Consider the following 25,134-nt stretch of genomic DNA (forward strand, 5'->3'; position numbering starts at 1 on the left):
GAATAGGAGTCTTTCCATTGCATTTAGTGTACTTTTTATCAGACCTGTAGGCTCTAACTGTAGACCAGACTATACACTGATGGAGAATTGTAATGTCGTGACAATGGAAGAAGCCAAATTGGTAATAAGTTATAGTAAAGACAAATAAGTTGTTAGTGCCTGATCCTCTCCTGCCTTGTACTTTTTATAGCCGTTTACACTTGTGTAGAACAGTGGCTCTCAACCTTTACAGACTACTGTACCCCTTTCAGGAGTCTGATTTGCCTTGCCTGCCCCCAAGTTTCATGTCACTTAACTACTTGCTTACAAAATCAGACATAAAAATATGTTTCACAGCACACTATTGCTGAAAAATTGCTTACTTTCTCATAATTATATGGTAAAAATAAATCAATTGGAATATAAATATTATACTTACATTTCAGTATGTAAATTCCAGAGCAGTATAAACAAGTTATTGTCTGAAATTTTTGTTTATACTGACTTCACAAGTGCTTTTTATGTAGCCTGTTCTAAAACTAGGCAAATACCTAGATGAGTTGTTGTACCCCCTGGAAGACCTCTGCGTACCCCCTAGGGGTACGCATACTTGGATGAGAACCACTAGTGTAAAATATATATAAATGCTACCGAATCAGAATTCTCTACTCTCTGATACTTGTGATAGCATTTTACACCTATTTTCACAGATATAAATTAATACACAAGGAGCAAGACAGAGGAGGATTAGGCCAGTAAGTAATGTATCAAAAACATTAATATACACAAAGAAATACAGTATTTTACCTATGTAAAATACCATGGTGAGGACTCAGTAGAGTTATTGCATCCATTTTGGGGAACTGCACATCTGTGTGAACAGACACGTTCTGGCGTGGGTCCAGAGAAGAGTTACCAAATTGATCAAAGTGGGGGAGAAAAAAAAATCAAATCAAAACAAAAAAAACCCCCTCATAAGTAGATGCAGGAAGAAAAAGAAACTAGATGAATGAGAAAGAGACAAAAATTAGAAGGGAAGGAGACCAAGATAAGGAAGAGAAATAAATTGAGGGAAGGAGGAGGAAAAAGAAGATGGATAACAGGAGGAACAGCTAGTCTGCTGAGAGCAATGCAAAGAGAGCACTAAAGGGCAATGTATCTATCCCTTAACAGGTGGAGGGATTGTTGCTATGATGTGGGACCCTTTGAACAGAGGAAGAAAGTAGAAGGAGAAAGATGAGTCCTTTCATCTCTCCCTTCCCAAAAAAGAAAGGGATCCTCAAACAAAGAGGTGTAAGATTAAAGAGGCAAAGAGTAAGATGTTTAAAGACATAAAGGAGCGGAAAGAGAGACTGACATAAGACCTGGTGGTAGAATGGAAATGTGTGAAATGTAAAGTTAGGGTGAATAGGGGGAAATTCAGAGAAAAGTGAATTGTTCCATTTTAGGGTGGAGACTGTATTTGAGTCTTTCTTTCAGATGATATTTAAACTAGAAATAAAATTCATTGGAGTAGCTTGGTGAAACTTTTTTTTGTTTTTGTGTTTTGCAGAAGCCATAATAGCAGACATTCAGAAAAAGATTACAGATGCTTTTGAAGTGTTCGACCATGAATGCAATAAAACTGTGGATGTCAGGTTTGAAAATCTTTTCTCATAGAAATATTATGGAATTTTTTTGCAGAGCAAAACACTGCCCTAAATCCTAAACCACTTTAACAAGAAACAAAATTGAAATAATGCCCTGTGATCTTGATTCTGTAAACATTTATGTACATGCTTAACTGGACTAGTGTGAGTAGTTCCACTGATTTAAGACTGGTACTGGATTAGGAGCGGAGACAGTGGGCTGACGGGCAAAGAGACTGACCCAAGGAGCTGGGGTTGAGGAGAAATGGGGGTTAGTTGGGCAAGGAGATAGGGATGAGGAGCCCAGGGAGGGGAAGACTTAGATTAGATGACAAACTGGGTGGGGAGAGGGAGGGCCAAGACTGGAACAATGTCAGGCTTGGGTAGAAGAGGGGCAGAAAGGTTTATAGCCACTGAAGCACACATCCCTCCAGAACCTGAAATGGAACCAAAGAATGACATTCTGGGGTGCAGTCTTGACCAGTGAGGGGCTGTCACCCTTGCCCTGCAACCTGGGGTGCCTCACAATGCTTTGCTCCTACCTGAGCTGCACACAAACAGCCTGCCAGCATGCAGGTCACACCCTGAGTGTCTGTGTATAGCCAGAGCCCTGGTCTGCCAGTTCTGACCCCAGCAGTCTGTCAGCAAACACCAGCTACATTCTGGATTCTAGTAGCCTTGGTTACTATTTGCAGGGTGACCCCAACACATTCCTAGTCTCGAATTTTCCTCCAAATACACGTGTTCTGCACCGTCCAGCCCTCTCCAGCACAGTTCAGATATATTAGGTCCATTGCCCCTCTTAGGGGACCAATATATAATAGTTTTCTATCCCAAATAGCATTACCCACATAGTTCACAACACTGGATTAGTTTTGATTACATAATAAAACAAGTTTACTTAACTACAAAGAGATGGGTTTTATGCGAGTGCAACTACAAGGCATTAAAACCAGAAACGGTTATGAGAGAAATAAAGATAAAATGCTTCCCAGTATTAAAACTTAACAAATTAAAATTAGTTCAAGATAAGTCTTACCAAGTGCTCCCAGCAACAAGGCTGACCAAATGACCAGGATCTCTCCCAAAGTCAAATGGGCTGGTTTCTTTTGTCATCTTAGGGGAAACAGAAGAGATAGATGGGGGAGGGAGCTTGGGGTGTTTTTGCCCCTCACTTTTACAAAAAGGATTCTGCGTGGACTCCTCCAGACGGTCGAAACAACAGACTGGACTTCTACATAGATTGCTTCCGTCAGCGTGCAAAGGCTGAAATTGTGGAAAAGCAACATCACTTGCCCCATAACCTCAGCCATGCTGAACACAATGCCATCTACAGCCTCAGAAACAACTCTGACATCATAATAAAAAAGGCTGACAAAGGAGGTGCTGTCATCATGATGAATAAATTGGAATATGACCAAGAGGCTGCTAGACAGCTCTCTAACACCACATTCTACAGGTCATTATCCTCTGATCCCACTGAGGATTACCTAAAGAAACTACACCATCTGCTAAAAAAACTCCCTGACAAAGCACAGGAACAAATCTGTACAGACACATGCCTAGAACCCCGACCAGGGGTATTCTATTTGCTACCAAAGATCCATAAACCTGGAAATCCTGGACGCCCCATCATCTCAGGCATTGGCACCCTAACATCAGGATTGTCTGGCTATGTGGACTCTCTCCTCAGGCCCTACGCTACCAGCACTCCCAGCTATCTTCCAGACACCACTGACTTCCTGAGGAAACTACAATCCATCGGTGATCTTCCAGAAAACACCATCCTGGCCACTATGGATGTAGAAGCCCTCTACACCAATATTCCACACAAAGGTGGACTACAAGCTATCAGGAACAGTATCCCTGATAATGGCACAGCTAACCTGGTGGCTGAACTTTGTGACTTTGTCCTCACCCACAACTATTTCACATTTGGGGACAATATATACCTTCAAGTCAGCAGCACTGCTATGGGTACCCGCATAGCCCCGCAGTATGCCAACATTTTTATGGCTGACTTAGAACAACTCTTCCTTAGCTCTCGTCCCCTAAGGCCCCTACTCTACTTGCGCTACATTGATGACATCTTCATCATCTGGACCCATGGAAAAGAAGCCCTTGAGGAATTCCACCATGATTTCAATAATTTCCATCCCACCATCAACCTCAGCCTAGATCAATCCACACAAGCGGTCCATTTCCTGGACACTACTGTGCTAATAAGTGATGGTCACATAAATACCACCCTATACCGGAAACCTACTGACCGCTACACTTACCTACATGCCTCCAGCTTCCATCCAGGACACACCACACGATCCATTGTCTACAGCCAAGCTCTAAGATACAACCGCATTTGCTCCAATCCCTCAGACAGAGACAAGCACCTACAAGATCTCTATCAAGCATTCTTAAAACTACAATACCCACCTGCTGAAGTGAAAAAACAGATTGACAGAGCCAGATGAGTACCCAGAAGTCACCTCCTACAAAACAGGCCCAACAAAGAAAATAACAGAACACCACTAGCTGTCACCTTCAGCCCCCAACTAAAACCTCTCCAGCGCATCATCAAAGATCTACAACCTCTCCTGAAAGATGATCCCTCACTCTCACAGATCTTGGGAGACACACCTGTCCTCGCTTACAGACAACCCCCCAACCTGAAGCAAATACTCACCAGCAACCACACATCACTGAACAAAAACACTGACCCAGGAACCTATCCTTGCAATAAAGCCCGATGCCAACTCTGTCCACATATCTATTCAAGTGACATCATCATAGGACCTAATCACATCAGCCAGGCCATCAGGGGCTCGTTCACCTGCACATCTACCAATGTGATATATGCCATCATGTGCCAGCAATGCCCCTCTGCCATGTACATTGGCCAAACCGGACAATCTCTACACAAAAGAATGGACACAAATCTGACATCAGGAATCATAACATTCAAAAACCAGTAGGAGAACCCTTTAACCTGTCTGGTCATTCAATGACAGACCTGCGGGTGGCAATTTTGCAACAGAAAAGCTTCAAAAACAGACTCCAACAAGAAACTGCAGAGCTTGAATTGATATGCAAACTAGATACAATCAATTTAGGCTTGAATAGAGACTGGGAATGGCTGAGCCATTACAAACATTGAATTTATCTCCCCATGTAAGTACTCTCACACTTCTTATCAAACTGTCTGTACTGGGTTATCTTGATTATCACTTCAAAAGTTTTTTTTCTCTTACTTAATTGGCCACTCAGAGTTGGTAAGACCCACCTTTTCATGCTCTCTGTATATGTATATATATCTCCTCAATATATGTTCCATTCTATGCATCCGAAGCAGTGGGCAGTAGCCCACGAAAGCTTATGCTCTAATAAATTTGTTAGTCTCTAAGGTGCCACAAGTACTCCTGTTCTTTTTGCGGATACAGACTAACACGGCTGCTACTCTGAAATTTTCATGAGGGTTACCCCTAGATAAAGTTCATTCCTGCTGTGAGAACGAAGACAAGGAATCTGGTGGTGAAACAGGTTCCATGCTGCTGTTTTCTAAAATGCAGATAGATCTTTTCCTACACCCCTTGTTGCCAAAGAATGGCCACTTGACAGGTGATTGCCCATTACCTTTGATGATGCCTGACTAGAGGGGTCAGTTTATCCTTTGTCTTCGAGAAACAAGTTTATCCACTCCCCAGACTTGTCTGGTAAACACCCTTCAGTCATAATGTCAGCTTATATTCATAGCTTTACATATAATTTTACTACATACATCTCACCATGATATTATTGATCAGCAAATTATTAGCTTTCAAATTATATCTTACAAGGGATATTTGGTACAAAGATTATTACAATGGTGTGTAGGGTGTGAATACAAGGGTGCATTTGATTACACCAAACTTGCCAAGTCTCAATATTCCTCTGCTGTCAGCAAATATCTGTAAAATCCACTGGCAAAAGTATGTGTTTCCTCCTCCTCTAATGCTGGTCCATGTAGAGGGTGACAACTTACTATTGTAATTAATTTCTCCATTAGCTCAAGTGACAGAGGTCTGCACTGTGGAGCTAAAGGTCCAACTTTGATGATGATCCATTTAGATATCAATATGAAGCCACAGATGGAACTTCAAGTTTTTAATTTGCTTTTTAAAAAACCTAGGAAGTTGCGCGCGCGCACACACACACACACACACACACTCTCTCTCTGTTAAAAGGACACTAAGATCATAAATGAAGCAGTTAAAAGTTAGGAAATACCAGAATTAAGGTTGCCTATGCAACCCAAACTTGGTTCCCTTGTGTGTATGCATTATGCTATAGTTTTGAATTATATGATCATACACTATTTTCCCCACAGGACCTGTGCCTCATTCACTGTACAGGATGGACCTGGTTTGGGGATGTATGACATGACCCGAGGTACAATTTGGACTGTGGAATTACTGTGCCTCCTTAATTCTCTCACTAAGGGTGCCTTTTACTCAGCTCTGCTAATGACAAGCAGCCCCTTTAGGCTTTGCTCTGTGAAGGCATGCCCAAAGTTATATGAATGCTCTCTCAAGCCACTGATGAGCTGAATACAGGGAGACCCCAGCAAATTGTGCCAGCCCCAGCCTTGCACCCAGAAATGTGTGTCGTACACTGCTCAAGACTTTCTTGATCAATGCAAGCTCATTGATTAGTTCGCCACTCTGTCAAAGGGTAGTGGATGTGCACCAGCCTCTGTAAGCTGAGCAGATCCCCCAAGCACTTTAGACAAACTCACTGGTTTACATTAAACATCAAAATAAGTTTATTAACTAGAGAGAGAGATTTTAAGTGATTATAAGTGATAGGCATAAAGATCGGAGTTGGTTACGTAAAAAATAAGTAAACGCATACTAAATCCTAAACTTTATCAGGCTAAGCAAGATTTGAATCAGTTTTTCTAACCCTACTGGACATTGCAGCTTGTTTTCAGTTCACAGTTCATACTAACTAGAAAGCCTTCTAGTTAGGACCATCCCTTCCCTCCAGTTCAAGGAGACTTCTCTTTGTCTTCCAAACGATCTTGCTTCCAGATGTTGAGATGGGGGAGGAGAGAGGTGAACTGATGATGTCACTGTCCCTTATTTTATACTCTCCTCCAGGTGCTGGAAAAATCCATGCTATCATGGGGGTTAGGCTACCCCCATGGTGTACATGAGCTGCTGACCATCCTTCATTACAAATTGTAAATTTTTTGTTTACAGCTCCTCTGCTGGTGAATGGCCAGTGATAGTTACTTAACGCTGGGTGTTGGTCATTCTTTTGTTGCTACTGAAGAGCTAGTCGGTGGGCGTTTCCCAGACTCTTAACATGTTTCAGTAACAAGCATATAACAAAATCTTATAACTTCATATATAATGATGATACACACATTTAAACAGGATAGTGAGGTTCATCAAATTAAGACTTTTCAAATGATACTTCACAAGGCATACTTTGTACAAAACATATTATAATCATATAATAATGGTGGATATATGGGTACAGAGGGTAACATGGGGTACAGTATGTCACAGGGTGAACCAGGGTTGTGTAATGAAGGAGTCTGTAGCACCCGTGCATCATTTGTTGCAGAAGTTGGAAGGTGTGTAGTGATTGAGGTGAGGAGTTCTGGGAAAAGAAAGGATGGCCTCATGGTTAAGGCAGCTGACTGCCACCCTGGAGAGTTAGAGTTTATCCCTGCCTCTGCCACAGAGTTCCTAAATGATGTTGGACAAATCACTAAAGCCAAACTTTTCATAGGTGGTCACTAATTGTGTCGTCTTCATTTTCTTGGTGCCAAACTTGAGACCTGGGTCTGATTCACAGAAGTTCTGAGCACTCACAACTGCAACTGAAATTAATGGGGAGAGCTATGTTTTGCATATATAAAGTGGTATATAATGCTAAGGACTGTGAAAACTCAGGCCCTAGATTTCTCAAATTGGGCATCCAAAATTAATGGACACATTTAACCTTAATCTCTGTAAAATGAGGATAATATCATCTTTCTCACTTCACAGGGGTGTTTGTGAAAATAAATTCATTAATATATGTGACACACTCAGATACTACAGTGATAAGCACCATTGAAAAGTCCTTGAGGAAATAAATCATTCTGTCTTCAGAGCAGGGTTTGAATAATGTGGAGTAAATAAGGCATGGGATCCACACATGGAACAATAATCATTACAAAAAAAAGTATTGAATAGCTCCTCATTCAGTGAACACTGTCCATCTTGTGCCCAGAATGAGACAGGACAGTTGTGGAAAAAATGGAATGTGATCAGGTAATTAAAGAGTGTATCCTAATGCATACTCACAAGGTGGTCAACTAAAGGGTAAACAATGAATTTTAATTCTGGCATTTCCTAACTTTTGAGTCTTTGGCTTTTCAACCTTACATTCTTTTAACATATATATTGTTTTATATAATAAACACAGGATCGAGTTTCAGAGAAGAGACTTCAGAGATAGTCCATTGTCATTAGCATTTACTTTCAGTCGTGTTTTCATTATTCTTTTCATAGTTTCACTAGTGTGGATGCACTGAACAATTTTTTTTCACTAGTGGAATCTCATCAATTCAGTTTCCAGGTGTTCAGTTCTCCAGTGTAAATATAGCTAAGGGTGACTGGAGAGCTAAAGAAATTATGACATCAGAAGAGACTGGAGACTGAAAGACTGAAATTGATAGTGGAAGAGATTTTTATTTCAGACAGTTTAAAACCCTTTTTTCCCACCACCACCCCCTTTTTTTTAAAGATTCAGCACCCAACCTCTCCAGTTAAGGGATGAGAGCTCACAGTACACATCTCTGAAGAATCACCCCTCAAGAAGCCTTACAGCAAAAGTAGGGAGGAGAAGACTTGACATTCCTGATATTTATAAAATAAAACCAGAGAAAAATATTTTTAAAATGTTCCAGCCTTCTTTTATACAACCTAAAGAAGGGGGGGGGGGGCATGAACCCAATTAAAAAATAAATCTGTGCTGATTACTTGAAAATAATATGAATCCAAGGGTGTCTGTTTTAATACTTTATTTGGAAAGAAACATGCCCTGATTTTGAAACACTTTCATACATGCTTACCTTTAAGTGAGTATTTTCCATTACTTTCACATACCACATACTTTAAGCATATTTGTAGGGTCAGGGGCAATAATGAAAGTGATTGTGGATTTTTTTTGCCATGCATTTACCCAATATTTATAAGAACATAAGAACGGCTATACTGGGTCAGACCAAAGGTCCATCAAGCCCAGTAACCTGTCTTCTGACAGTGGCCAATGGCAGGTGCCCCAAAGGGAATTAACAGACAGGTTATCATCAAGTGATGCATGCCCTGTCACCCAATCCCAGCTTCTGGCAAACAGAGGCTAGGGACACCATTCCTGCCCATCCTGGCTAATAGCCATTGATGGACCTATCTTCCATGAATCTATCTAGCTCCTTTTTGAACCCCGTTATAGTATTCATAACACCCTCTGGCAAGGAGTTCCAGAGGTTGACAGTGCGTTGCGTGAAAAAATACTTTCTTGTTTTTGTTTTAAGCCTGCTACCTATTAATTTCATTTGGTGGCCCCTTGTTCTTGTATTATGAGAAGAAGTAAATAACACTTCCTTATTTACTTTCTCTATACCACTCATGATTTTATAGACCTCTATCATATCCCCCCTTAGTTGCCTCTTTTCCAAGCTGAAAAGTTCCAGTCTTATTAATCTCTCCTCAGACAGAAGCCATTCTATACCCATAATCATTTTTGTTGCCCTTTTCTGAACCTTTTCCAATTCCAATATATCTTTTTTGAGATGGAGCTACCACATCTGCATGCATTATTCAAGATATGGGCATACCATGGATTTATATAGATATATTAATATGATATTTTCTGTCTTATTATCTATCCCTTTCTTGATGATTCCCAACATTCTGTTTGCTTTTTTGACTGCTGCTGCACATTGAGTGGATGATTTTAGAGAACTATCCACAATGACTTCAAGATCTCTTTCTTGAGTGATAACAGCTAATTTAGACCCCATCATTGTATATGTATAGTTAGGATTATGTTTTCCAATGTGCATTACTTTGCATTTATCAACATTAAATTTCATCTGCCATTTTGTTGCCCGGTCACCCAGTTTTGTGAGATCCTTTTGTAGCTCTTCGCAGTCTGCCTGGGACTTAACTATCTTGAGTAGTTTTGTATCATCTGCAAATTTTGCCACCTCACTGTTTACCCCTTTTTCCAGATCGTTTATGAATATATTAAATAGGACTGGTCCCAGTACAGACCCCTGGGGGACACCACTATTTACCTCTCTCCATTCTGAAAACTGACCATTTATTCCTACCCTTCGTTTCCTATCTTTTAACCAGTTACCAATCCATGAGAGAACCTTCCCTCTTATCCCATGACTGCTTATTTTGCTTAAGAGCTTTTGGTGAGGGACCTTGTCAAAGTCTTTTTGAAAATCTAAATACACTATATCCACTGGATCTCCTTTATATATTTATAAATTATATATTTATTGGATATAACCATCTAAAAATGTTTTTAATTAGTATTACTCTTTGATCTAGAGCCAGGGAGTTAGTAATTAAGTCATCTATTTATATTTTCTGCACAGTCTTTGTTATTGAATTTCTTAATATTCTGATGACCTAAATCGGTACTTTTTCAGCAATGCACATTTACTAAGGTCTCCAAGTTTAGGACATTCTGGCTTTTCCTCAGACATCAAATGAAATAATTTTTCAGTTGAAGTGGATGTGCAGAATTGTGGGATATGTCTCCATGCACAACTTAGGCTATGTCTACACTACAGCTTACGTCAGTATAAGTTATGTTTGTAGCTCAGGGGTGTGAATAAACCAACCCCCAGAGCAACAGAAGTTATACTGACCTAAGCGCCGATGTGGACAGCGCTATGTCAGTGGGAGAGCTCCTCCCACTGACATAGCTACTGCAGTTCGCAGCGGCTGGAGTAATTAAGTCGATGGGAGAGCTCGCTCCCGTAGGGTTACATTGTCCGCACTAGCAGCATTACAGCTGCATCAATGCTGTAAGTTCTGTAGAGTAGCCATAGCCTTTGTAGCTACTCATGTTTCTGTAGAAGTATTTGAGAAAAGTGTGCTCTTTCATTTTGAATACCAATGAGGAAATCAGCTTACACCTTGCTGTTTTTCCTGACCTGGCTAGGAAAGAGCTTTTAAATTAGTCTTCTTTTTCCTTTTGATATTTCTATCTACTAGGTGCTCATTTTAGCTGTTATTTGCTTCTGTATATTCTGCTATTTTTTTTGTATTACTGTAGTGCCTAGGAGCCCTGACCCCATTGTGACAGGCACTGCACATGTGCATGCACACACAAAATACCAGTCCCTCTCCCAAGTTGCTTACAAGCTAAGTATAAGACGAGACAACAGATAGATACAGACAGGTGGGGGAGTACAAGGAAACAATGAGACAGTGTTGGTCAGTATATGACCAATGGACAGTGGTCAAAGCATGCTACCAGCCATGAAGTTTGCTAAAATCTTCATTTTATTTTGAGGGAAATGCTGGGACAATGAAATGATGTGAATACACTTTTCTTTGACAGTTTCTTTCTTGAGATGATAAACCGTAAGATATGAAAGAGGAGGTTAGAAAGTCAATTAAATGTAACAAACTCACTACTTCATGTCAAAATTATTACCTTATAAAAATCATTAACAGTATTTCTTCACTCACCCTTCCCTGATTCATAAATGCAATTTCTTTTATCTCAATGTTTTATCACATTAATAATAATAGGTGATTATGTTGTGTCAGAGGGTGGCAGTACAGCACAATTCTTAACCATGGTCATAGAAGTATTATGAATATGATCTCTTGGAACATCAGATACCCTTGAAGAGAAGGAGAGATTTTAACCTATTTGCAGAAAGCCAATACCAATATATTGCCTGACCTTTATGCATGCACCTACAAAACTAAAAAGAAACAAGCTTTGCACTGGAAGATGTTCTGCTCTTTTTCTCCTCACAATATAAATTACAAAGAGTTTTTTTTGTGATTTATGCAAAGTTTGTCCTGCAAAATATTACACTGCATTTGATAAATATGACATTAGGATTATATTTCACCTGCAGTATAAACTCAGATTAACTAGATGAGCATTAAACTATGATTCACTAACTCAGATTCATCAAGTAGGTGAGCATTATGCTTAGATTCACCATCACTTCTATGTGCTAGAAACTACACTGGCAGAAGCCAAAGATGGTGCACCAACTGGGAGGGGGAGGCTGGCAGGGAAAGACAGTGATTCAGCTGGGGTCTTTAAAGCTTCTTTACCCTATGCCACCACTAGAACCTGGCATTTAGCTTCTTTTAATCCTGGACACCTAAAACAACCTACATGGCCTTATTTTTACAACCCTTGTCCACCAATCCTACTATTTCCCATCTGCTGCTGCTGTTACTTTTCATCATGTGTGCGATTTGAATGTAAGCTCTTCAGATCAGGGACTGTACAGTGCCTAGCACATTTTGGGTGTTACTGTAATAATGTGATTGTTTTGTAAGTGTTTTATTTTAATCTCTACAACTTCCACTAGAAAACTCTAATTGTCTGTTAGATGCACTGGCAGTGATGGATGAACCTCAAAAGTTTAAGCATCCTATAGCATGGATGTTTATGCAAGATTATCTGAACGTCTTTGCTCTGGAATTGGACTGGAAAAATTTCAAGAAACACACAAGAGTTCCTGTGTTTCTTGGTTTACATCACACCAGAAATATCATGAGAAGTTTTCTTTGCAGTATTTCTTTTTTCTTCTGATCCTAGGCCAGGTCTACTCTACAAAGTTTGTACGTCGGTCAAGGTGTGAAAAAACCACACCCCCAGTTGACATAGATTTGCCAGCCAAACCCCCAGTATAGACACAGTTATGCCAACAAAGGCACTCTTCTATCGGTATAGCTAATGTTGTTCAGGGAGGAAGTGTTAATATGCTGACAGAAAAACACCCTGTGTTAGCACTTACACTGGGGGGTTCTGTGTCAGTATAGCGATACCAGTATCACTATACTGGCAAAGCATTTTTAATATAGACAAGGCCTAAGATGCAACTGGGAAGTGCAAAGATGGGTGGATATATTTTTTTAAATTCACAGTTTTTTCAAAATTGGAAAAAAATTAAGTTTGAGGTGGTTCGGGTCTTTTTTTAATCAATTCAAATCAATTTGCCCATCTTTCACCTCTAGAAACTTCAGATGAATTCATATGTACACTGTGACACCCTTTTAAATTTGTCAGATAGCATCTCTTGATATTTAATTTATGTTTCTATTTGAGGCATCACCAGTTTGGTCATACATTTTATTTGGAACTTCATAACAAGTGCACTAGATTTGATAGTATGTTCTTCCATTCCTGAACCACTAATGTGTGCATGCAACATAGAGCCAGGCTGGTAATGTTGACCATGTAGTGGTGTTTTCAGCTTTGGTGAAGCTCACTCAGCAATGCTGCACCCACCTTCAACCTCTAGTAACATTTATATTTTATGGATAACTTTAATGTCATTTTACATTTATACAGGATTTTTCATCTCAATGGATCACAAAGGGCTTTATTAACTATGGTATACAGTATAAATATAGACCCTGCTGAAATCCAGCCATACTGAGAAAGAGAACTGCAGACAGGAAGCAATCTGCATACAATACACTGCACTGCAACAGGGGGAGAGGAGATTTTGGGTTAAGGCCACAGAGCAAACCCATACTCTTTCAAAAAGTGCCATGAGATTTTTAATGTCCACACAAACAAATAGGATCTTAGTTTTAAGGCCTCGCTATAAACCACCACCCTCCCCATTTCCCCCAACACTTGCTCTGGATTGATAGCTGGTTTTCTTGTACTCTAGATAGCTGCCATAGGTTTTCTTGTACTCTAGATTTACCGACAAAAATGTTTTCTTTTTCAGAGAGATTGGTACAATCATCAGGTCATTAGGATGCTGCCCAAGTGAGGGCGAATTACATGATATGCTTGCAGAGGTAAGCGGTTTGTCTTTTGTAATTTTTCTTCAATCTTACAATTTACAAAAGTTTTAATCTCTGCATTACTGTGTGGGAGACCTGAGCTTGTTTCCCAGAGACTGGAAATGTTTTGGAGACAGGTCACTTAGCAAGGGAGTCCCTCAGATTGCCCTGAGCAACCTCTAAGGCTGATACGGGAGCAACACTGATGGAATACAAAGAGGAATCTTTCCAGGTATGGCTATGCATTGGCTGACAGACATGGGCTAGCGGGGCTTACACCAGTGCGTTAAAAATAGCTGTATAGACAGCGTTTTGAAGTTACAGCTTAAGCTGAAACTCAGGGTCTGAAGCCCACCCACCTCCGTAGGTTTCAGAGTCCAAGATCCAACTTCAAAGCGCTGCCTATGCAGCTATTTTTAAAGTGCAAGCCCCACAACCTCAAGTCTGTCGACCTGGTCTGGGAGGCTTGCTCCAAAGTGCTATGTGGAAGTACCTTCTGTCTTCTGCCAAGGATGGTTACTGTGACCCAGTGCCAAGAGGGTGGGGAAGTTCTTTGTCAAGAACCAAGAAAAAATATTCCTTTGCTGATGGAAAAATAAAAAAGTGAGTTCCAAACTGATCAGGTTACACAAACCCCAACTGTATTAACTTCTTGACACAATCAGGCCAAACAATGAACAAGTAATACCAATTAACTCAGGAAATAGCATTGAGGTTGTGACTTTAACCTCAAAAAGCTTCTGAGGGAAGACCTGCCATGTATTCTTCATCTGTCCCCCGTGATTTCTACATATTTCACATGTCTGATGCATTATTTAGTCTATTTCAGTGCGCCCTCCTTTGTTTCTGCAGTTCAACATAATTGGGTGAGCTAAGCATATGATTGTACTCTTAATGGTGATTTTCCCCTTTTTGTGGGTTTGTAATAACTTTAATGTTTATTTTATTTGGATTTTAAACATTGTATTGCCTTTTCTGTAATCCTAGGTCACAATTATTTGAACAGTATGAAAGTTAGATACAATAGGATTATTAAACCAGTTTATCTGATTATGCTGATGCTAAGAATGTATCAGCACATTGAACTTCTGTACCTTTACCAATATTAAATGGCTCAACCTCCTCAGTCCAACCCTTTTTTTCTTGATTCTCTTTGAGTCTTCATCCTTTCTCCCAGGATTGTCTTCTCCTAAAGTTGCTATGCAATCTTTATTCTTAAATATAACATTCAAAAGGGTTTGTTTTTTTCTAAATTAATGGAGTTGTACTAGTGTAACTAAGCATAATTTGGTCCAAATACATTTTGAAACTAAAAATTGCATCCCACAAGTCTAAATTTAGGTTTAAAGGGAGTAATACTCTACAGTCTAGCTATTTTCAAAACAGGAGGTTTTGAGTTCTCATGCAATGGTCTGAACAAGCAACTTAGTTCCTTTGCTTTCTGCTGCAGACAACAAAAAACTGAGATAGTTGGAAGCTGCAGCTCTGTATATAACCTGGTGCTGAATGTTCAGTGCCATGAGGTGATGCTTTTGGAGCCCCAACAGACATGGCTTTCTAGAAGGTTCCAGAAATGCCAGTCCTGTGAGTGTAAATGTCCAAAGCTTTCTCTTGAAGATGCACAGTAACTAGTCAGTAATCTTTTCTTGCTCATTTACTTCATCCTATAAGTCCAAGTTCCCACTCCCCTAATTGAGTGCAGGGAGTAGGGAACTTCTACTGGTAAACACCAGTCCAATGGTTTTTTTTTATTTTTTATTTGAACACTGATTTTAGATTGTAATTTGTCCGCTCAGTTCCTGCTCTACTTTCACTTCCTAGTAGGAAGCTGGGGTCACCATAGTGATGATGCATAGGGTGGAGCCAGAGTGTGGGACACAGCAGCAGAAATAATATTTCCCACCACAGCCTCCTCTTCTTCTCTTTGCAGGTGATATCAGGTTGAAATGCTACCTCGGGGGAAGGAAAGATCCCTTGATTTGGGAGGATTTCTTCCCTTGGAAGTAGCCTGAGGTATATATATCACCCACACATGTCATGATGCTGGAGTTTGGCTCCCACCCAAAACGTTTTGCTATCGCTGCCTCTTATCTGTATGCCAACTCCATCCCCCCTAGAGTCTCAAATAGCAGTGGTTCCACTCCCTGGCTCAGCTGCCTCCGCTCTTTAGATGAGGAGAAAGTGCAAAGAACCAGCAGAATAGAAAGTTGTCTTGCGTGCTACAGCCTGCCTCCTGTGGTTTTGCGCCCCTTATTAGCAGAGTTCCCCAACTCCTATCTTCAACCAAGAAGTAGAAGACAGTCTGAGGAAAGAGAAATTGTGCTCCAAAATATAAATAATACAAAAAAAAAAAATAACCACATGGATTGTTGTTTATTGATAAAAGAAAATCTCCCCAGCCTGGTCCAAGATTTACAAAATAGAAGTGGAAGGGGATGGAGGAAAGATGGACACTGACCTGGGACTCTGGAGACCTTGGGTCCAAACTTTTTTCACCATAGACTTTCTGTGTGACTTTGAGCAAATCACTTAGTTTTCCCTCTGTAAAATGGGGAAAATAGTACTGCCCTATCTCACAGCGGGGGTTAGTGTAATAATACTCACAAGACTGTGCAGTGTTCAGATACTATGGTAATGGAGATCACAGAAGTACCTAGAGTAGATAGATGAGTATAATAATGCTTTAAATATTTCACCCCGCAGTAGCTATTACTGTCATAGCCTCCATAAAGAGAACAAAAAATACAGGCAAGAAGATGAAATTGTAGTGAAAAAGCAATTTTAAGATAGGAGTGACTATGAAGGTGGATAAGATGAAGATAAACATCTGCAAAACTTGAAGGACCTAAAGCAAAGCATTTATTTGGCCTCTCATTACCACCTGTCCAGTGTTAGGGAAAGAACCTATCTTCAGTCTTTCTGCATTTTAGAGTAGAGAAAAACCCAAGACACCTCTGGGCCTACAGTGCAAATGAATTGGTGGGTGCTTTGAGGTCAGTAGGAGTTGAGGTTGCTCATCACCTCACAGTAGCAGGTCCATTATCAGTGATGAAAGATTTCTTTTACCAGGAAATGCTTTATTGGGATAAAATGCAAACAGCAAACCTACTAAGAGAGACAAATCTAATACTTTATTTTGTAAGTCACATATACATGTTTTTGTTACATTGTGGATTCTGGAGCAGCTATTTGCTACTAATGTTTTTTTCTTCCCAGTCTGAAAATTAGGACCACATTTAGCCCTGTGATGAGCAGCTGCAAATCCCATTGACGGAAATGGCAATTGAGAGTGCTCAGCCCCTGACAGCATGAGGCCTAATGGTTTTGGCTTTTAAACATGATTTATTTGCAGTATGATCTTTATGTGCCCTTTGGAACCTTAGTTAATGTATAATATAAGATGTCTCTGTATAGTTCCTATAAATAGTTACCACATTACTACTTCTGTCTTTTTGGTTTCCTGACCTACAGCCCGTTGGAACATAGGTGCTTCATAAAACACCCTTACTACAGTCATTGTCTCAATATTTGTGAAGCATGAAATAGTTCAGTTTATTGACTAACTGTTATGTCATGAGAGGGAAATTAATTTTTGCCATCCATTTTATTGCATCTTTGCAGTGGATTCAGCTTTAAAATAAACAACCCTGTAATGATCAAAGACAGTTTTATTCATGTATAGAACAGCTTCATTTTCTAGCAAAAGATTCTCTGTTATAAGGCACAGCAGACAGAGGGCAACACTGTAGCTTCAAGACACTGTCTGCACTGAAGGGGCGGGGGATGAAGATGGACTATTCATTGGTGGCTGCTGCTAGAAGCATTGCCCCTGAGGCAACCAAAATGCCTCTCAGAGTACAGAGAGAGTACACACAGCAGCTACTGCTACATGCTTTAACTGGGTGCTGCATGTGATGTCCCCTCCTCTGGCCCAACTCCACTGATCATGCAGAAAATGACAGCAGGAGCCTTCTTGCCCCATTCTTTCCTGAGGAATCTGGAACCACTGCCTGTGCTAGACTTCTTCCATTCTTGCCTGCTAAGAGTGCAAGGACTGAGAGTGTGTCTTGTCCCCATATGGGGTTGGTTTAAACCCCATTGTTCTGTGCCCATACAAAGGTGGGCACAATGTAGCCCAGAGTGTTCCTTTTGGGAGTGAAACTTGAAGTCTTCAACACAGGCATGTTCCTGAACAATTAGAAACTCTTTTTGTTCATGCTGTTTGACCCCTATGGAAGTGTAGGAATGCAGTGAGATCCCTGCTAGAAGTCCCTGTAGTCTTTTCTACAGTGTGTAGAAAATCTTTCATTAATATACTTGGTTGGCAAAAAAAGCCTTTTCTTTGTATGTATGGTATTTGTCATTTTCCCCACCCTTTTGTCTGTTTTAGACCCCCTGGAACTGAGAGCCTCTGCCACTTTGGCCTCTCCCTTGACAGCACTGTGTGGCTGTAAAATATCTGGAAACAACCATTCAGTCTTTGGGGGAGAGTATACTGTATCTTTAAAAACACTTTGTACAATAACTTAGTATCGGTTACTGAGTATTTTGCACAAATTTCTAACCACTAGAGGACAATATTGTGTCGTTCAAAGCTCCCACTGTAACTGGCCTGTAGCTTGTCTGGGGATATAGTCTCTTCCTTTTAATTTTTTTTATTTGATCACAAGTATTTCACTCAGATGCTGTGATGATGAGTGAGTTATAAAAAACGTACATAAATTGTTTAGAAAAAGTTAAATTAAAGTGAAAAATCTATTATTACACACTCTTTGGCACACACTCTTGAGCTACATCTACATTATGAGCTAGAGGGTACGATTCCCCTGCTCGTATATACATACCCAGGCTAGCTCTCATCAAGCTAGCAGGGGTATAAATAGTAGTGTAGCTGCAGTAGCATGGGCAGTAGCAGTGGAGGGCACGGCTTAGCCATGCTGAGTACAAACCTGCCTGAAACTGGTGGGTATGTATTTGGCACAGCTAAGATGTGCTTCCACTGCCACTGCTCCATGGTACCGCAGCTACACCACTATTTATACTCACACTAGCTCCATGAGAGCTAGCAAAAATTTGAGCAGCGGAATCATACTCCTAGTTCATAGTGTAAACATGGCCTTAGTTAGATACTAGATTTTCTGCCTTACACTCTTGAGAACAAAACCCAGTAATATTCACCTAGCATAATCAATTAACTACTACGTATAATGTATCATTACTATTTATTTATTATAGGCTAGATTGAGCCTTTATGCTCAGCCTTGCATATGGGCTGGGGTGTAGCCATGCCACCTGACAAGAAGCCATGGAAAAGAATTGTGATTGAGTCCCCTGTTCCCCTCTTGCTCTACAATATGGGGTGACTGAAAGTGCAGATTACTTCCACCCATGCTCCCCTCTTGCTACATGGGAGTGGAGTGCAATTTACATCTCCTCTATGTCTGGCCAGGTTCTGCCCGTACTCACCCACTTTGCTTATGACCACTCAGGAATGAGTGAGGTCTTATAGATCCAACCACTTCTTTCCTGCCTGGCATCTTTAGGACTAGTCAAAATCTAACCCTACTATTTTAATGCAGGAGCCAACTGGTTCTCTGGTTCTCTTTTTAGTTTTCTAATGTGTCATCTAAGATTTAAATTTACTATCCTTCTGTTTTAATATCAGGTAGAAGAAGAAGAACCTACTGGGTATATTCGTTTGGAAAAATTTCTTCCAATGATGACAAAAGTATTAATGGAAAGAAGGTAATGGAAAAATATTTTTTTTTCTGTGTTGTAGCTTGGTTCAGATCCATGGGTGGTTGATTTTGACCAAAGATATCAAATATGCCTTTATGTAATTGGAAAAAGTAAATATTTTCTGAGTTTGATAGTGATGAGCATTTTAGTTTAAGCTGATTTAATCTAAAAATATGTTTTACAGTCACTAAAACCACATAAATAATATCACAGAGTTTATAGTCACTGTGAATTATGATAGTGTGTTGCTTCTCTTTTATAGTGTGAATCAAAATAAACTTCCCATTAATCTGATTTTGTGTGTCTCTAAAGAGATTTTATCAAAATAAAGGTCTTTAATCATCAGGTTTTTGCGAACATGAGTTTCATTTATGGGTAGACAAAGCGTGTTTCTAATAACATAAATCATCTTCATTTTGATGTATTAACAAAATAACTGCCATGCACAGTAAATGTACATGATTAGCAGTCTAAAAGGTTAACTGCTCTGGAACTAGAAGGCTATATATACACTATTCAGAGGCATGCAGTGGTCTTTTCATTTACAGATGGCCTTGATGTGTTTCATTTGTCCTTCATTGTAACAGTATTACCTGTAATGAACTTATTTTTATTCTTAAAAAAAGGTGGCAGTGTCTTTACTCAAAAGTTTTGTGAACCCCATTGTTTTATATCCAATGCTGCAAAGTTCTCTTGCATACAAAACTCCAACTGACTTCAGTGGCAGGTAGTTCTGCATGATTGGGTTACATTGTTTCCTTGCATATATGTTCTTGCAGCACACATAACTTGCAAGCTGCAAGTATGTTTGTAAGTAAATTTTCATTTCAGTGTTTTCCTTTTTCTTTGGTGTTTAGGATTTATTGTGTATTGTTTTGTTACTGTTGTGAGGTCCTGCTTCCAAAACTGCATAGCCCTCCAAGTTGTGGCACTAATTGTTCTAATTCAATGATTTCAGATACCGGCCTATTCCAGAAGATGTACTTTTACGTGCCTTTGAGGTCTGTAACCACAATTTTAAAGCATCTAGTTAAGGGGAAAATAGTTACTGAATCTTGACTCCGTAAGGTTAAAAACCAAAAGGTTTTATCTATTTATATTCTTTAGGTTTTAGATGCGAATAAATGCGGACATCTTACTAAAGAGGAGTTAGTCAAATATATGACTGAAGAAGGTAAAGATTTTTTCTAATTAACTTATAAAACTTATATTTAATAAAAGAAAACTCACTTGAGTAAACGCTGCAGAACAAAACCTTTCAGTTGCAACTTCTCCAGGGAAAGGATGTTATTATCTCTTTACCTGTTTGTACCATGTCATATATACCTCTGGCACTTGAAAAATAATACAAATGAATAATTACATTAATAATAATCATGAACAGTTCTTTGAGATGGCATCTGCATATTTCCACTTGTGACAGGCACCCTGATACCACTGAGCTTCCAGAACTTTCTAGAAAATCAGTGCCCAGATGAGCACCATCTTGTGGCATCAAATAGTCAGTCAAATTTATAAGAGGTTGTACAGTTTCCAACCACTTCATTTCTTTCCTTTCTATGGCTACCTGTAGATATAGGGACCTATGTTCTGTGTATGAGGAGCTACTTTTTTTTTAACCAAAGATCTTCTGTTAATATGTTGTTTAGAACTGTAGATTGCTTAGGTAGTTTCTGTGCCAATGCACATCTTTCTTGCAGGACCATCTCTTTTCTGGTTCAAGGGCATTATGTCCAACCCAAAAGGACCAGATTTAAGCAGTGTATTTTATGCCCTTCCATCTTCCCACAGGTTGATGCACATATCTGCTGCCTTAAGTGTTTGTATTTATTGTATGGGTTGTTTGGCATACCAGCTCTTTATGCCTTGACTTCAAAAAGACAAACATACTTCACTCCTGACTTTCCAAGGCCTTTCCTTGGTTCAGGGCCCTATTCTCATGCAGGGACACAGTAGCCCTTCATCAGTTCTTAAGCCACCTGCAGCAGGAAAACAGAAGACTTTGGTGCTGCGGTTTGTCCTTTTTCTGGCACCAGCTCAGTGGAACACTATCCTCCATCATCTAGGAGGCCAGCTCTATCATCTAAGTCTCTCAGTGCCAAGACATCCTTACTGGTGTGAACTTGGACAGTGCCTCCTCCCAGACAAGAACCAGATGGTATAGCCAGGGCAATTTCCTCAGTTCTGGAGTCTCTCTTAGCACTGAAGGAGCCTCCAATGTACTGACCTCTCTTTGGATGAGGGTTTTCAGCAGGGCCACCCAGAGGATTCAGGGGGCCTGGGGCATAAAAAAAGGCGACACCTGCTGTGGTGCTTGTACTCACTGGGCGATGGTCCGAGTCTTTGGCGGCACTTCGGCGGCGGGTCCCTTCACTCGCTCCGGGTCTTTGGTGGCACTGAAGGACCCGCCGCCGAAGACCCGGAGCAAGTGAAGGGACCCGCCGCCGAAGACCTGGAGCGAGTCAAGGGCCCGCCGCCGAAGACGCGGAGCGCTGCCGGGTGAGTAAAGATTAAAAAGGTGCCTCTACCCATGGAAGGGATTCTCGGCCAGGGCTCGTGGGGCCCCTGCAGGGCTCGGGGCCTGGGGCAAATTGCCCCACTTGCCCCCCACCCTCTGGGCGACCCTGGTTTTCAGTTGGGTTTCACATTTGTGAAGGTCTAGATTCTGCTCTTCTTTGCCCTCAAGTGTGGGGGCTCAGAGAGGTTCTCCGAACAGAAGGACTCGGTGCCACCACAGAGAAGGAAGAGGAAATATCACTCTGGATCTAGGAATTGTCTGGGTGGATTCGAAATGTTGGTTCCTCTTTCAGACTCTCCCTCTCTTGGGAGACAGTGATGGTTCATCTGTGCCAATGTGCCTCTATTTTTCAGTGTCCCTTCTTCATGGAAGGGAGCCAATAGATTGAGATCTACATCAGATCTGGAGGATGTAACTGAGTCTTTTTCAGTGTCTCAGTTCTGGGGCTGCCTGAGTTAGCCTTGATGCTATCCATGATGGATTTGAGGCACACCTGAACATTTCTTGGGATGAGGGAGCAGTGTCTTCTGATAATTCACTTTTCCCTTCAGGCTCCACTAGGAGCTTCTCTCCCACAAGTGTGAATATGTAGACAACACTGTTGAAGAATTGCAGTTACTGACAACTCTTTCTGGTAGCATGTGGAGTGACTGAAAGCTCAAGCTCTTACAGCATGTCTGAAAACAGAAGATAGATTCCCTAACAGGACAGTAGTAGAGAAAATACCGCTCCATCTACAACCTAATTTGCCTTTGGTGTTAAGATCAATCTATGACTGAATATGTGGGGAAAACAAACTATGGTAGTTTTAGATGAGAGAGTTTTAAACATCTCTAGTGTAGCTGTGGTTGGAGGAAGGAGTTTAATGCATACAGTGCACTGCTCACCACTGGGGCGCTCATCCTGTGCAGGGAGAAGGAGTAAAATCATTCCTCCAAAGTACCTGTAACTAGTTGGAAAATGTGTTATGCCGATGTAGGAAAGATCTACGGTTCCTTGGACAATCAGAAGGTAATGTTTTTCAGGAAATCTCCCACCATTTCACTAATTTCAGTGCCGCTCTTCCACCAGTGGTAGCAACAGTGGGAGAACAAGTGTAGACAGGGTACAGCCATGGTGAAAATGTGCCCTGTCTAACAGTCCCACTATTACTATCCCAGTTTAGCCGCACCGGTGCTAGTGAAATGGTGGAAGTTTTCCTGGAAGGATGGTGTCCCTAGTCTCTGTTTGCCAGAAGCTGGGAATGGGCAACAGGGGATGGATCACTTGATGATTACCTGTTCTGTTCATTCCCTCTGGGGCACCTGGCATTGGCCACTGTCGGAAGACAGGATACTGGGCTAGATGGACCTTTGGTCTGACCCAGTATGGCCATTCCTATGTTCCTGAAAAAAGATGCTGCCTATAAGAGAATTCATCCTGATTGACTAGAGCTTTTGTTTTGAAATCACTCCCCCTTAAGGGAAGTCCTAAAAAAATGATAAACATAAAATAAGGTGGTTTTGTCTTTTATCATTATTTTTATCACCCATGGGCAAACACTTTTCACAAAGTGACCTTTTCCAGACCTCAAGAAGAGCACTGTGAAAACTGAAAGCTTGTCTCTTCCACCAAACGACATTGGTCCAATAAAAGATATTATCTCACCCACCTTGTGTCTCATATCCTGGAACCAACACAGCTACAACAATACTGCAAGTAACTGGTGTAAGTGAAAGAAGTGGGTCCTGGGTCTGCCTGTCTTTTGTCTGAGTACCAAAAGGATTTCAAGGGAGAGCCCAAACACTAAGTCTATTGGATAAGGTTGAGTAATATATAGTATCAGGACAAACTTGACTTTTCTGTCCTCTTGCAGGTGAACCTTTTACACAGGAAGAAATGGAGGAGATGCTGTCTGCTGCTGTAGATCCTGAAACAAATACTGTTCGTTACAGAGATTATATTACAATGATGGTAGTAGATGAAAATTAGGGTTATCCTGTAGAACTAATGGACCACTTAGTTACACCAGCGTAAATTTGGAGTTAGTCTGGATATACAGTGGCATCATAGAAATCAGAATCTGACACAGTGTTTGTAATACCAATAAAATCTTTGTGAAAGCATTTCCTTGGATTTTGTATCTTTGAACACAAGAAACATTTAAGATGTCTGAAAAAGGGTTATTGAAGGAAATATTGTATAGGAGATGGGAAAGAGGAGAGATGGAAAGCAGGGAATTCAGATGTATAAGTAAGACACAAAACAGGACAAATAAGAAACAAGAAATGATTTTAGAATTACATTTGAAAAAGTGAGGGGGGAAATGGGACTGTTGCAGATCAAGGTAGCAAGCAGATCAGTGAGGCTCTTAATATGGCTGAAATTTTAAAGGGATACTATCAATATCAACTTTTATATTTAAAATAAAATTTCTATTTTAAAATAGCACTTAAAATTGAAAGTATTTTACAACTCTAATTTTCAACATTTATTTTTTGTTTACTTTTTGTATTTTACTCACCTTAGGCAATGAAACTAGTCAGTTCCATTTCAGGTTCTCATTCACCAGTACCCAGTATTTTGCTTCAGTTTTAAACAGAGCAGGAAAATCAAAAAAATGCTGCTAATTTAAATGTAAAATAAAAGAAATCATTAAAACATTTCTGTTAATATGGGAATTGACAGAAAAAATGCACCCCTTTTTAACATAAATAATTGAGACCTCACATTTAGGTTAACAGTGTGTCTTTTAAATAACAATTATGCTCAGTTTTGAATGGAAAGATAATGGTGAGGAAATCAGAAATCTTTGTGTAACAACAGGGAAATTATGGAAGAACATAACATTATGGCTGTATTTTAAAGAATCCTTATTGCGGTTGCAGGAACAAACCATCCCGATGTGTAGAAAGAATAGTAAATATGGCAGGCGACCAGCTTGGCTAAACAGTGAAATCCTTGCTGATCTTAAACGCAAAAAAGAAGCTTACAAGAAGTGGAAGGTTGGACAAATGACCAGGGAGGAGTATAAAAATATTGCTCAGGCATGCAGGAGTGAAATCAGGAAGGCCAAATCACACTTGGAGTTGCAGCTAGCAAGAGATGTTAAGAGTAACAAGAAGGGTTTCTTCAGGTATGTTAGCAACAAGAAGAAAGTCAAGGAAAGTGTGGGCCCCTTACTGAATGAGGGAGGCAACCTAGTGACCGAGGATGTGGAAAAAGCTAATGTACTCAATGA

The 25,134-nt window shown here is 40.3% G+C and overlaps 1 protein-coding gene across 1 annotated transcript in view; it reads left to right on the top strand.

Moving 5' to 3' along the window:
• The window catches only part of EFCAB2 (EF-hand calcium binding domain 2), a 42,088-nt gene extending 18,203 nt beyond the window's left edge, over window positions 1–23,885 (top strand). The window contains exons 2-7 of the mRNA XM_065401466.1: window positions 1,532–1,616; window positions 13,600–13,672; window positions 19,323–19,402; window positions 20,355–20,397; window positions 20,504–20,570; window positions 23,770–23,885. Of these exons, the coding sequence (XP_065257538.1) occupies window positions 1,532–1,616; window positions 13,600–13,672; window positions 19,323–19,402; window positions 20,355–20,397; window positions 20,504–20,570; window positions 23,770–23,885 (464 nt within the window). The remainder of the gene's footprint in view (window positions 1–1,531; window positions 1,617–13,599; window positions 13,673–19,322; window positions 19,403–20,354; window positions 20,398–20,503; window positions 20,571–23,769) is intronic.
• The last annotated feature ends 1,249 nt before the right edge of the window (window positions 23,886–25,134 follow it).

The sequence above is a fragment of the Emys orbicularis genome, chromosome 3, assembly GCF_028017835.1.
Source record: "Emys orbicularis isolate rEmyOrb1 chromosome 3, rEmyOrb1.hap1, whole genome shotgun sequence".
Taxonomy (NCBI): domain Eukaryota; kingdom Metazoa; phylum Chordata; order Testudines; family Emydidae; genus Emys; species Emys orbicularis.